This window comes from Leuciscus leuciscus, assembly GCF_965113295.1.
Source record: "Leuciscus leuciscus genome assembly, chromosome: 6".
NCBI lineage: Eukaryota > Metazoa > Chordata > Actinopteri > Cypriniformes > Leuciscidae > Leuciscus > Leuciscus leuciscus.
This window is the reverse complement of record NC_138730.1, coordinates 41,206,195-41,221,672: the sequence shown is the minus strand read 5'-3', so window position 1 is coordinate 41,221,672 and position 15,478 is coordinate 41,206,195. Positions and strand designations below refer to the sequence as shown.

Here is a 15,478-nt window from a genome sequence, read left to right as displayed (position 1 = left end):
AATTCAGCGAGGTAAGACTAAAGCCTTTTGTGCTTTAGGGTGATCAGTCCGTCAATACGCTTTCTCAGGGCCAGAAGAAACCTCATGGATCCCACTTCTGACACCAACTTGTTGAGGCAAAAACAAATAACTAACAAAACAGCATCAGGCATAAGAGACATCAATGATTCAAATTGTCCTTAAAAGATATTTATTCTTGCAAGAATGTTCCCAGTCCATCCACAGTCCAGCTGCAGGCGGAGTGAGACTCAGAGCAGGGGTTGGCCAGCTTCTTTATAGTGTTCTTTTCAAAGCTATCTCCTGTCACCCACCCCAAACACAAGGAACAAAAGGGACCCCCCTTGACCCCGGGAATCCTCTCACCTCTGAAGTCCCACACACACACACCCTGCAGCTGTATCAACATCACAAAACTCAAAATACAGCAAAAGAACGCATGGCATTCTTTTGTTTAATCATTGAAAATAAAATATAGAGAAAATATCAATTTTCCCATAACAATAACTTGCATAACAACTGTGGCTATTATACAGAGCAACAGTTTAACAATAATATTAAACACGAGCACGGCATATCTATCATTCATTTTAACAGCAGAAGTCTGTATTCTAATTTCCAGAGTATAAGGGAATATTTAGGACAGTTCAAGAAACCCTTTAATATTATAGCCATTTCTGAAACGTGGATTAATGCCGATGGGGGCATGGATTTTGAGTTGCAGGGATATTAATTTAATTACGTGAATAGAGAGAGTAGTTATGGAGGGGGAGTGGCGCTTTTTGTTGACAAAGGTATCATTTACAAAGTTGTTGATAACATGGCAGTATTCATTGATGATATAATGGAGTGTATCACAATAGAATTATGTATGGAAAAAAACGAAGAATGTCTTAGTTGTATATATAGGAAACCAGGATCTAACATTAAAATATTTATAGAAAAAATGGAAAAAAATTTATAAAGTAAAGCAAAAAATCAGTTATATCTGTGGGCATTTTAATATTGATTTATTAAACCCCAACAATCACAAATTGACGGAAGAGTTTATTGAAACAAATAGTTTGAGTCTTTTTCCAACAATCACTAAACCAACTAGAATAACAGGTAATGGTGCCACTCTGATAGATAATATTTTTACAAATAATGTTGAAAGTAATTCTTTAAGGAGATGACGTGATGCTCTTCATCTAAGTGGCACGGTTTCGCTGAGCTCCCGCGACCGTCGCGCTATTTTCATTTTATTCACATCGAACTGCGTGGCTGTTTCACTTAAACTCCGGGAATTTTATTCCTAACCATGTCGGGAACCGGTCCCGCCGCCTCCCAGCAAGAAACTAGACGGGGTCGCACGACAACGAAAGGCCAATCGGCCGCTAATCAAAGTAGTAAAGATGGCGGTTCCTCGGCCGAACAGTCCAGCCTAGCACAGGCTGTAACTGAAAATTTAAGTGCGTTTCTGGACGAGAAATTTGCTCGTTTTGAGTCGACGTTAGACTCAATTGCAACCCGTTTAGAGGACAACACGAAGCGCATCACGGAGGCGGAGAGTCGTGTTTCCCAGACTGAAGACAAAGTGGCGGAACTTCACAATAAGGTAGCGGCGCTGGAAAAAACAGTGCAGTCCCTTTCGGAGAGAGCAGAAGACGCCGAAAATCGCAGCCGGCGTGATAATATTCGCATCATAGGCTTGAAAGAAGGCGCGGAGGGTCGCAGACCTGTTGAATTTTTCCAGACTTGGCTGCCTAAGATGCTGGGAATTGAAACTAAAAATGCCACTGTTAAAATTGACCGGGCGCATAGAACACTTGGCCCGCTCAAACCAAACCGCACACGTCCTGTGTTGATCAAGCTTCATAACTACTCGGACAAGACTAAAATAGTGGCAGCTGCTAAGAAGAAGGATCATCTCGCATATGAAGGCAGTGACATTTATTTTACACAGGATCTGTCAGTCAAGGTCAGGGAGGCGAGACGGGCATACAACGAAGTCTGCGGGCAGCTTATTCAAAGAGGAATCCGTTTCGTGATGCGCTACCCTGCTAACCTCTGTTTCAACTTTAACGGATCAGACTACTCCTTCAGCTGTGCAGAGGATGCCCGGGCGTTTTTGAGCGGGTTGGACTAACATTATACTGCTTACACGAACAGATGGGAGGAGCGCAGTGTCCCTTTTTTACACATTAGGTAAATATGTGGACAGATAGGTACTTTAAAGACACGGTTCATTTAAAGACTTTATTGCTGATTCTTTATCTGTTCTGCGCTGAATTCGTTTTGAGTGACTTATGGTGCACTTAAAGACCTTTATTTTTATTTTTATTTTACTGGAATTCTTATTGTTCTATAACGAGCGATGTTATTATTTTTTTCCATTTGAGGTGTCTGGCCTAGGGCTCGTATTTTATTACCGCGTAGTTATTGTTTTGCAAGATTTTGCGCGATGGAAGTGGGGGGGTTAGATAGAGTTATACTCCGTCTTTCGGTGTGATGTGGCTACTTTTTTTCACGTTCTCTACACATTTGCATTTAAGTTTGGCTGTGGGGGCGGGAGGTGTTTATCAAACTGCGTTTGCACTCGTTTCTGGTAAAGGAGTGGGGTGGTTATGGTTTGGTTTTGTGTGTTTTTTTGTTCTTTATTTTGACCATTCTCTGTGTTGTTCCAACAACCCAAGACCCTTTCACACTTGGATTTCTGTATTATTAAGACAACTTAAATATATTGGTATAATCTGATTATGAGTGATCTTAAACTTATTAGCCTTAATGTAAAAGGTATTAACCATGTTGTTAAAAGGCAAAAACTTCTTTCTTTTTTTCAGAAGGAGAAATGTCAGATTGCATTGTTGCAAGAAACCCACCTCTCTGATACAGAGCATATGAAGCTGCGTAGAAACTGGGTTGGCCAAGTTTTTTTTTCTTCGTATAAGTCCAATAGTAGGGGAGTTGCAATTCTTCTTCATAAAAATCTTTCCTTTACATTTGAAAAATCAGTTGCAGATAATGAAGGTCGCTATGTACTCCTTTCAGGTTTCTTATATGGGGAGCATGTTCTGATTGGCTGCATTTATGCTCCTACGGTATATGAGCCTAATTTTTTTTCTAAGTTATTAGCTGACATTTCTTCATTTTCATGCTCTCGCATACTCTTGGGAGGGGATTTTAACTGCGTTCTAGACCCATCCATAGATCAGTCCCCTTCAAGAGGTATCAGACAAAGGAAAAGTCTTAGGCTTTTGGAATTCTGCAAGGATCTGGAACTGTTTGATGTTTGGAGGGTATCTCATATGAGGGAGAAAGATTATACTTTCTACTCTCAGCCCCATCAAACATTTTCACGTATCGATCTATTTTTAATATCCCAGGAGTTATTGGATAGAACAGTGGATAGCTCTATTGGGATTAGGACTTTGTCTGACCACTCTCCCATTACAATAATAGTCTGTCCTCCCTACAGAGACCCATGTAGTAGACAGTGGCGACTTAACCCTTCATTACTGAGCTGTCCTAAATTTATGCATTTTCTCAAACAACAATGGAAAATCTTTATTGAAATCAACAAAGCTCCTGAGATCACTCCGTCAGTCTTATGGGAGTCAGCAAAAGCCTATTTGCGAGGTGTAATTATATGTTACACCTCAGCCAAAAAGAAAGCAGCAATGAAAAACATAGTAGAACTTGAAAAGAAAATTAAGTCTTTGGAGAGAGATTTTAAATTGTTACCATCCAGAGGTGTGTCCCAACAACTTAACGCAGCCCGTTTGGCTTTAGATCAACTACTAACCAAGAAGGTTGAATCTTCTCTTTTTTTTGCCAGACACAGACTTTATGAGTCAGGGAATAAACCTGGCCGTCTTCTTGCACGGCTGGCTAGGGGGAGGATAGAGACTAATGTAATCTCATCCTTAAAGGATACCTCCGGGGCACATAGGTTTGAAAATAAATACATTAATAAAATTATGAAAGAATATTATCAAAATCTTTACTCATCAGAATGCCATTCGACAGAGCAAAGGATGAACCTTTTTCTTGATAACATCAGATTACCCTCTCTTACAGTGGAAGAGCAAGCAGAACTCTGTAGGCCAATTACAGAGGAGGAGGTTCTTTTTTCCATAAACGCTCTAAGAGGAGGGAAGGCCCCTGGGCCAGATGGTTTTTGCCCAGAATTCTATAAAAAAATGGGAAAAGAAATAGTAGGATCACTTACTGAAATGTTTACTGATTCATTGAAAAATGGTCACCTTCCACCCACTTTAAATTTGGCAAATATTTCTTTAATTCTTAAAAAGAATAAACCACCTGATTCATGTAGCTCCTATAGACCTATTAGCTTAATTGGGGTTGATGCTAAGATACTCTCTAAACTGCTGGCCAGAAGACTTGAGGTGGTTCTTCCTAACCTTATAAACCCAGATCAGACGGGCTTTATACAGAAACGTTTTTCTATCACAAATATAAGGAGACTCTTGAATGTTATACAGTATACCAACCAGCAGAATTGTGAGGCGATCTCTGTATCTTTAGATGCAGAGAAAGCTTTTGACAGGGTTGAGTGGGGCTACCTGTTTGAGGCTTTGCAGAGATTTGGTATAGAGGGTGAATTTCTAAAATGGATTCAAACTATTTACCATTCCCCTATGTCTTGTGTTATTACTAATGGTCTACGATCAGATTATTTTCCGCTTGCTAGGGGCACCAGACAGGGCTGTTCGTTGAGCCCTCTTTTGTTTGCGCTGGCTCTAGAACCTTTAGCAGAGGCTATTAGACAGAATAGGGATATAAAGGGTATATCGATGAGGGGTGCTGAGCACAAAATTGCACTATATGCAGATGATATCTTGTTGTTTCTATCCTCACCTGAATTGTCGATACCAGCAACATTATCATTATTTGATGAATTTAGCGCAATCTCAGGGTACAAAATTAACTTTAACAAATCGGAAGCATTACCGCTAGGTAATTTTGATACTAAATCATTAATTAATTTCCCCTTTAAATGGTCAACATCTGGATTTGTTTATCTTGGGATTAATGTGTCAACTGATTTAAATAAATTATGGAAACTTAATTATGCTCCAATTATTCATACTGTAAAAAGAGACTTAAACCGTTGGCAAGCTCTCCCTCTTTCACTGCTTGGTAGGATAAGTTTAATCAAGATGAATATCCTCCCTCGACTATTGTACCCTCTTCAGATGTTACCCTTATGGTTAAGCAGGAAAGTCTCTGCTCAGCTGGAAAGTGCTTTTTCTAGATTTATATGGAATGGTAAAAAGCCTAGACAAAAGTTTAAATCTCTGCAGATGCCAGTGGAGTTGGGTGGATTAGCTATGCCAAACATTCTATATTATAATTGGGCTTGCCATGCTAGACTTATTTGGGAGTGGTTTAGGTCTTACTATGATCTGTGTCCTACTGTGGATTCCTGGGCCTGCACTCCGCTCTCTGTCTGGAGCCTGTTTGCCTGTCCCCATAAGTATGATGAGACTGTGAGAAAGAATCCAATACTCTATAGTTCTATTAAAGTTTGGCGACAGATCTCTAGGTTCTTTGGGAGAGGCAGAACTATATTCATGCTGAATCCAATATATTCGAATCAGGATTTTGCTCCCGGAATAGGTTCACCTCTCTTTAAAACATGGCACATGAAGGGGATTCGTGTGCTAGGAGACCTGTTTCAGGATGGCTCGCTAATGTCTTATCAACAAGTACAACAAAAGTTTGATCTCCCAAATCAACATCACTTTGGATATCTGCAAATTCGGCACTATGCTATTTCAAAGCAAAAACAGGTGCCAGATCCATTAGCACCTAGCAGTTTGGAGAGTTTCCTTATCAACACAACTAATGCTGCTCATTTTATTTCTAGATTTTATTCTTTTTTATATTCTAATGTCTCTGGACTTTTAAACACTGTGGCTCGAAAGTGGGAGGAAGATCTATGTAATGTTTATATAGACGATGACTGGCAGGAGGCTCTGAAAAGTGTTAGATCCACTTTTACTTGTAACCGGCTTAGAGAGACTCAGTATAAGATCTTGCATAGGTTGCATATAACGCCAGTTTTAATGAATAAAATTGATCCCTCTATGCCATCTCTTTGTATTAAGTGCCATACAGAACTAGGAACATACTTTCATTGTTTTTGGAGGTGCAAGTTCATTTCAAGATTCTGGAACTTTATTGCATACGAAATTAGCACTATTCTTAAGATAAAATTGAAACTGGATCCTGGTCTCTTTCTTTTGGGGCTCCCTTCTAAAAGGCAGGCAATGTCGTTGTCACTTAATGCAAAAGGTTATAGATTGCTAGATAAACTGCTACTTGTGGCAAGGAAATGCATCCTTATTAAATGGATAAAAAGTACTCCCCCCTCTGTCACACCAACCCGGTATCACGCTGAAGCGTGTAATACACACGCTGGTCCACTAGCGGATGCGTGTCAATGTCACGCTTTGCCTCCTCAAGGCGTGAAAATGACACGCATGAATGAAGGTTGAGTATCAGTAGGGGGCGATCATTTCCTCAATGCCAACAACTCCCCACGGACCAAATAGAGAAGCGATATATTGCATTCTCCAAAATTCCCGCGTCGTTCAGGTAGGTCAAAGCCATATTTTTTATTATGGTTCTGTAATTTAAGAAAATCGAACGTTGCTGTAGCCTAACGTTATATTTGTGTGTGTGTGGACTGTGGAGCTTTTTAATCTATGGTAATAGAATAACGTTAATAAACGTCAATAACGTTAATAGAAATTGATATTAATTGGCTAATTAATTAATCACAGAAAGCTGCAGTGACTGCATATTAGGTTATATTACGTTTATGAAAAGTTGTTATGGGCGATGGGAAGTAACTTTAGATAAACCCCGCTGCTTGTTGATGATGTTGATGATGATGATGATAACTTATATGCGCGGATTTCGATCCTGAAATATCGATACTGATGTTGTAGGCCTATCTATTCTAAAGGATCTATCCACACATAAAAAATGTCGATCCTAGGGTGTTTTTTTTAAACCAGTAATTTTATTTATTTAGCACGAATTTATTTTATTCAGAAAGTATGCATTAAATTGATTAAACGTGACAGTAAAGGCTTTTACATTGTTACACAAATATGTATATTTCATGTAAATGCTGTCCTAATTATGATGCTGAAAACTCAGCTTTGATCACAGGAACAAATTACATTTTAACATATTGTTTTAAATTGCAATAATATTTCACAATATTTGTTTTTACAGAGATTTACTGTATTTTTTATCAAATAAATGCAGCTTTGGTAAGCAGATTAGACTTCTTCCAACATTAAACATCTTACCAACCCCAAACTTGAAAACATGAAAACTAGCATGTAACATGTAACATTTACTATAATTTTGCTAGTTTGTGCAATTAAATTTATTTTGATTGATCGTTAAAGTTCAAATGGATTGTGTTATGTTCTGTAATTGTTGTTAATAAATCTGTCAGAATGAAACGTGCAAAAGTTTTACCTATTGGGGTACAACAGTGGCAGTCTTTAAAAAAATTAACAATGGTTTTACTACGGTAACCATACAAATCCAGGAAGCCTTTCTGCAAGAGAATTAACTATGTTTTTGTTTTCCTTTGTCCAACAGCTCCTGTTTTTACCTACCATCCTTCCCTGTTACCGCTACCTGTATCTCGTCATAAAAAAACCAACGGCTCTTTTAAGAGCCACTCCTATACTCCTCTTACTGCCTCTCTCCTCACACACTCTCTCTATTTTTATTTCTCTCTCTCTCTCTCTCGCTCTCTCTCTATCTCTATCTCAATTTCTTTCTTGTAAAGCTTCACTGTCTTCAAGTAAGTATTGTTACTCTATTCTTTATTTTTCTTTCACCTTACTCTATCTCTCACTGTCCAAAACATTTTTTTAAATGTAGTTTTTAATTTGCAAAAGGTTTACCTATTGGGGCAAAGAGTATAGAAGCCCAAGAGGCGAAACTCAATAGAACGCTCCATAGCAACAGTTGCCCCCATGACGTGACGGCGCGGCCGCCATTATGGACTGAAAACTGAAGGAAAACGCCGAAAAATAATGGGAGTCAATGGCACTGAACCAACTTAACATAACAAAAACTTAACATAACTTAATTTTTTCTGGCCGTCATATCTAAATATGAAAACAATTTAAAATACATTAATGAGGATGACCGACGTTAAATGACAGAAAATGTTACGTTTATGTGTTGGTTATGCATGGCCTAATTACCCTTAGGAAAATAGTATTTTGGGACAAAATATTACTATAGAAGGACTATAAGACTACTATAGAAATACTATAGCGGCTCGTATTCCTATAAGATTACTATAATATTTTGTCCCAAAATACTATAAGATTCCTATAGTACTTTTTCGTAAGGGTATGTCCCCCACCGAATCGGCTTCATTAGCCTACCACTTACGGTTTGCAAAGATACAATTATAAAATTACTGCAAACCTTTAATCTATCAATATTTATGTTCTATTATGCATTTTCCTTGTTATATGAATAACAGAAATTCATGAAATAATATATATGCAGACACACAGTAATAAGAAATGTATTCAAATGTTGATTTTGAAATTAGTGAACATCACCATATGATTTGGAAAAATAAATAAATAAATACAATTATAAATGAACATTTCTAAAGACAGTTAATCTTTTACATAGAATATCACAAAAATATTAACAACTTGTTTTTTCAACATCTTCAGTGAAAGTGCACACAGTGAACGTTTCAATGGCAAGAATAAAAACAATCTGTGAATGTCCTATTACAGGCGGAAAGGTAGGCTACAAAAAAGATGTGCAATCTAGCAAGTGCACACATGAACTATAAACAGTACTAAAATGGAAGTGGTGGCAAGATCTCAGTAATTAATCAGACACCACCATCTATTGTGTGTGCATTTGTGTATGAGACGTTTTTTTTTATTTTTTTCTTTTTGTGAGAGAAGAGGCATTGATTTTGCCATTGACTGGCGCTAACGATTTCAGCAGCTTTCAGTCCATAATGGCGGACGCGCCTCCGCAGCGCCATCTACAGACTGTTACCCATAACACAACAGAGTTTCGCCTCTTTGGCTTCTATACTCTTTGATTGGGGTACAACAACACTGGCAGCCCTTTAAAAAAATTAACAATGGTTTTATTACGGTAACCATACACATGACTAATTACAGGCGCATCGAGAGCACAAATCACAAATTATTTTAGAGGTCATGAAAATGTATTCACCTCATATATCAACCCAAAGTGCATGCTTTTAAAAGTAAAAAGTATCGGTATCAGCGTTATTGAACCCTTTATTTACTTGGTATCGGATCAATACCAAATTTTGCAGTATCCAGTGTACTTTCTGTTCTGTGGTGTGCAATCTCACTATCTCTTTCTCTTATTTTATGCAGTCGTACAACAAGCTGTCGTTAATAACATTGTCACATTGTCTTCCTCTCTTCCAGAAGCCTGGTGTCTTCAAGTAAGTATTGCTTTTTTAAATTTAAATCTCGTCCTGTTTTGTTTGTGTGAAATACTTTGTGTGAAGTACTTCTCAAAATCTTTTTGTGTCTTTGTCACTCTCTCCCGCTTACTCTATCTATGATAGAAATGCCAGGTCAAGGGTCAACAAGGCGAAATTGTATGGTTTGCCATGCAGAAATGAATGTGGCCTGCAAAACTTGCAACACATGTAAGGAAGAACAGCCACATAAGCTGAGGCTAAAAAAAAAACTAAAAAAATTTGATCAGAAGAGGGAGAGCTGGGTGTATATGCAGAAAAAAAATCGGACCACCTCTCATATCCAGGATGAAGCTGTGTTGTTGGTATGAGATTGCTTTCATTGTTTTTATGCAGGTTACGCAGGTTATTTTCCAAATGTTGCTATATATATTTTAAAATGATACATGTTACTTTGTATGTGTGTGTCCTTGTATTTCTAGCTTGAAAAATTGCAGGCACTGGGTTTAAGGGGGGTTTTACTTTTGTCCAAGCCTGGAAAACAGCCGAATGCTTGGGTGTCTGAGGTTTTGGCACCCCGCTGTCAGCTGAATGTGACATCACATACATGCCTCGAAAGAATTAAGGGCCTGTATGATATTGTTATTCAAGGTAAGAATATTCTGTTATTTGATTTTTTTAAATGTCCTGTATTTGATGCTGTCACAGGTAAGACTGTGGTTGCCTTCTCTTGACTAATAGATCATTCAGATTATCATTGATTGTTTTCGCTTACAATTTAAACTGGTCCTAGCAGAGTAACTTCACGATAGCCTATATTTTATTATTTGTTTGTTTATAACGAACTATGACATTGAATTGGAACACAAGGTAATTAGCCATGCTATAATTTTAAATACAAAATTCCAGTAGAAAAAAATGGCACAATTGGTCAACCACCAGACTAACTCAAACATCCATCACATGTCTTAAGAACATTCACCTATTAAATCAATACTGCTTGGTAGAAGTAGTTTGGTAGAACAGCACTTGTTAGGTCTATACACAATACATCTCTTTTTGCTACTACGGCTGCAACCAACGATTATTTCTACTGTTGTTTTTTTCCCCTTAAATTAATCGATTAGATGTTTGTTCTATAAAATGACGTAAATTTGTGAAAAAGGTTGATCAATGTTTAATAATTCTGTACTTCTACAATGTAGGCTGGACCCCACAAGTTGCTGCAGAACAACTTAATGAGCCTTCATCAGCAGCCCCAGTTGAACCCCCAACAGGACCACCAATGGTCACACCAGATCAACAGGAAACAGTGGCCCTGCTTAATCCCCCAACAGCTCCAACGGGACCCCCAGCAGCACTTATTGAACCACCGAAGTCCCCAATTGGACAGTCAGTGTCCCTTTTAGCACCCTCAGTACAACCACCGCAGCTATCCCAGAACCTGGGGAAAAGACCCCACTCCCCAGAAGAACCTTCAGCAGCCTCCCCAGTTTCTCTTGAAAAAGGTAAGCAAAATTGAAATTGTATTGAAAATAAGTTGTAAGCCCCACAAAACCATTCTCTTACTTTGTGTAATGTGAAACTGTAAACAAATTCAGAGTCCAGAAACATGTATTATTATTATAATCCTAAAAAAAAGATTAAACAACTGTTTTCAACATTGATAATAATAATAAATTACATAGTGTGTCCGTTAGCAAGGCAGTGAAGTCCAGGGGCTCCAGAGGGATTGTCCCTGTAAGTGCACTGTAAGTTGCTTCGGATAAATGCGGAAAAAAAAAAATATATGAATGTTTCTTGAGCATCAAATCATCATATTAGAATGATTTCTGAAGGATCATGTGACACTGAAGACTGGAGAAATGATGCTGAAAATCCTGCTTTGATCACAGGAATAAATTACGTTTAAAAATGTAATCAAATAGAGAACAGTTTTTTTAAATTGTAAAAATATTTCACAATATTACTGTATTTGCTGTATTTTGGATCAAATAAATCCTTGGAGATCGGAAGTCTTCTTTTAAAACATAAAAAAATCGAACCGTTCTAATGATTTTGGCCACCACTGTATATACATTTTAAAACGATTATATGATTAGAACCTCTCATCAAATTCCATGAACTGCTGCTGTTGTCATTACTTCATTACTTCAGTAATGCCTGTGTTTGCCCATATTTAGGACATTGTTTGGGTGTTTTGGTGTCTTCCTATTCATGGTCCACAATATATTGACTCACTATTGTTATTGCAATATCACGTTGTGCAACATCATATGAAAATGTTGCAGAAAGTATGCAATATTTTGTTTATTTTGTGGAGAGAGGCGATCGGAGGCGAAAAATATCAGAAATGGGGCCAATGAACTTTTGTGTTTTTACATATGTTGAAGAATATCTAAATTAATATCGTTATAACAATATTCATGATCAATATTCCAATATAACATTTTGTCAATTTCGTGCAACCCTAATTCCCATAGACACTTTGGTGGAAATTGATTTGCAACATCAACTGTCTATTCAAGGTTATAAAGTTGTTGAATGATAGGCTATTTTCAGCCTCTTTAGCCTGGTAAAGTCATTCAGCGACTTTAGCCTGCTAATGGCAGAACCTGGTTATCCTTAAAGGAATAATTCACCCATAATGCATAATTTATGTATCAAGTGCTCACTGTATGCTCCCTTCAATTCCTGAATCAAAGTTTTAGTTGTTCATGGAAAGACATAAAGCCCAGTCTTCATTATAAACTGTGCTTAAATATTTTTTTTTACATATTTTAAATGTTTCCCTGTGTTTAACAGATGAAGTTGTGGAAGGAGGCTGCCCTGCTCCCACTACTGTGCGGCCAAATAAAAGGAAAGGTGTGTTGATGTACTGTTTGTCCAGCTTTCTGTATAGGAGTGTGGACTGAATGCCACAAAATTGATGAGTATGAGCTGCAGTATCTAGCTACAGTCTTATTGCAATTATCTGGCAACATAATAGCATACATAGTCAGAAAGTAACTTACATGTTAATAGTTGGATTTTAAAACCATTCATGTACATAAACATCTAGATATTTGTACTCAGATCTCTGATGTATCTTCAGATGTTCTGAAAAACCTACATAAAAGTCTGGAATTTTGAAATGTGTAGGAAACCTGGTTATATTATTCGAAATTGGTCTGTCTAAAGAGCACTTTTTAAAGGTCTCTCTCTCACCTTAGAAAAATATTTTGACAAATAAAGTCCAGTCTTTATTATAAACTGGTTGACATGGATGCAACATTTTTTTTTTAACATATTTTAAATGTTCTCTGTATTTAACAGATGAAGGTGTGGAAGGAGGCTGTCCTGCTCCCACTACTGTGCGGCCAAATAAAAGGAAAGGTGTGTTGATGTACTGTGTGTAAATCCATACATTGGGATTGATATTAATGGTTGTGAGTCTTCATGAAGGCTGTATTTGCATTTGGCTGTGGCCTATTAGGTTTGGTCGATGTCCAAATGCATATGTTCATTTGTTTATTTAACAGTAGGGCTGAACAACTAATCAAAATCTTATCGAAATCGCAATATGGCCTACTGCAATTTTCAAATCACAGGAGGTGCAATATTTGTTAAAGGCAAAATTTGTGTTAAAATACCATTTTAAATTAAATATTGCGCTGCTGCAGAGATGTCCTGTCCTACACATCATATTCTACAGCTCTTTGTTAGATTCAAACCCTTGCAAATATTACACCATAATCATTTAAATTTGTTGTTATTACCTTGTTTGACAGTGGAAGTTGTGGAAGGAGGCTGCCCTGCTCCCACTACTGTGCGGCCAAATAAAAGGAAAGGTGTGTTGATGTACAGTATACTGTACATAGTCAGAAAGTAAAACATTTTTTGGTTTTGGTTTTCACAGTCAAAAGCATGTTAGTCTGCTATGAGAAAGTGATTAACAATTCCCAGGCAGCACAATAGAGATTAATTTGAATTCATGGATTTAACTTGTATTTGTTTGCCTATATATTTATCACAACTGCCCAACCCTAAACTTTGTGTTGATTACAGTAAATTACCAGTGTTCAATACAACTTCTGTTCCATAATAACTACAATATGAAAACTGTAACTAAGTACAACCCATGATAGCTTAATAACCACTTATCATTATATAATGGCTTTCTGTAGTGTTAAGCTTTGTGAATGTAATTTTTTTTTTTTTCTTTCAGAATGCCCACATACAGTGACAGGGAGCCAGGATTATTACCCTGTGAAGAGGGTTGCCAAATACAGAGTTATCAAGGTTAAATACCACTAAAACACTATACAGGTTACATAATGTTCTTTTATTGGTGTAATGGTCTTGAAAAAGTATTGGTGATTGGTATAACTGCTAAACATGGCAAATATTTGAAACTAAAAAAGTCTCACTATTTTTAGGGCCAGAAATGGAAGCAAGTGGAGTGGGAGCCATGCAAACTCTGGTATGTACGACTTCTCATGGGTAACACATAGTCAATTAATTTTAACATGCACAAACTATTGACATATGTTAGGTAAGATTAAAGTAAGATGTGTCTATATAGTTCATAAATATATTATTATAACCAACACAAAGTGTCTTAATAAGGTGTTGGGCTACTACGTGCCACCAGAAGAGTTTCATGTTCTTTGGCATAGATTCTCTAAGTCTCTGAAATCTGGGGAGCTCCATTCGTCCAAAATACAGTATATGCTTTCATTTGGTGTTTTGGTGACGGTGGTGTCCAAAACCATAACAACTTCAGTCCAAAAAGTTGTTATGGTGGCTCTGAAAAATGAAAATTCTGTCATCATTTACTCACCCTCAAGTTGTTCCAAACCTGTATGAGTTTCTTTGTTTTGCTGAACACAAAGGAAGATATTTGGAAGAATGTTTTAATCAAACAGATCTCGGTCCCCATTGACTTCCATAGTAGGAAAAAAATATACTATTGTAGTCAATGGGGACCGATTTTTGGGTGAACTATCCCTTTAATAACTGGATCAATATATTTAGTGTCAGCTTGTGATCTTCATTTGTCACATATGTTGTCTTACAGTAAAATGTGGACTTCACATTCCTCATTTATGAGTTACAAAAAAAAAAAATTGATTTGTTTAAATAGAATTGTCTCTAAAACTGAGCAGTTGGCCTAAGTATAGATAAACCTACCAAAAATGTAAAACACGTATTATTGTGAGTATTGTGCACACCAAACAGTGATTCATGTCAGAAACATAACAGATTATAGGATTTTCTTGTCTTAAAATAACAATTATGGCTTTCATTGCATTGTAGTTGACTAGCATTAGCCTACTGTGATGTAATGAAACCCCACTAAAACAGCTATTGAAAAAAGGCTACAGGGGTCTTAATGTGTGTCTTTGTGTCTACAGTTCATCTGCAGAACCAAAACATCTAATTGCATATTTCCTTATTGTGTTATAGTGGAAAGAAGTGGCCATTGGAGTGGGTAGCGGATATGGACACTTGTTAGTGCTCCCATCAGGTGCCCAAGAAGGTGCTGGAGCACTGTTATGTTTTTTTTGTAATAGTTTGCCTTTCTTTCTTTCTTTCTTTCTTTCTTTCTTTCTTTCTTTCTTTCTTTCTTTCTTTCTTTCTTTCTTTCTTTCTTTCTTTCTTTCTTTCTTTCTTTCTTTCTTTCTTTCTTTCTTTCTTTCTTTCTTTCTTTCTTACTGTTGTGAATAAACGCTTCTTGCGACTGGACCCTTTCATTGCCTCTTTCAGGTGTATTTCATTTTGCACTTTGTATTGGGTATTAATACTTTCATGTTTTGCACTCTGTTTTACTGTGCTTTCATCAATAAAACATTGAGGAATGAATTTGTTCTTTATTTTCAGATACACTATTTATTGAATTGTACACTTCATTATATGAGCATCCAAGACAACATAAAATATATATGGGAATTTATTCAGAGAATAGTTTTATAAAAAAATAAACATTCGTAGCTTTTGGTCCTTAACTTTTCTCTATATAGA

At 37.0% G+C, this 15,478-nt stretch overlaps 1 protein-coding gene and 1 long non-coding RNA gene across 2 annotated transcripts in view; both read left to right on the top strand.

Annotated features, from left to right (window-relative positions):
* LOC309501231 overlaps positions 1-15,478 on the top strand; it is a 139,893-nt gene that overhangs the window by 61,878 nt on the left and 62,537 nt on the right. The window lies entirely within an intron of this gene.
* LOC309500502 (uncharacterized protein) lies at positions 10,749-13,771 on the top strand (the record flags this gene model as incomplete). Its single annotated transcript, XM_082172110.1, has 5 exons — positions 10,749-10,983; positions 12,281-12,340; positions 12,791-12,850; positions 13,246-13,305; positions 13,683-13,771. The coding sequence occupies exons 1-5, from the start codon at positions 10,761-10,763 to the stop codon at positions 13,769-13,771; spliced, it is 492 nt and encodes a 163-aa protein (XP_082028236.1). The 5' UTR covers positions 10,749-10,760.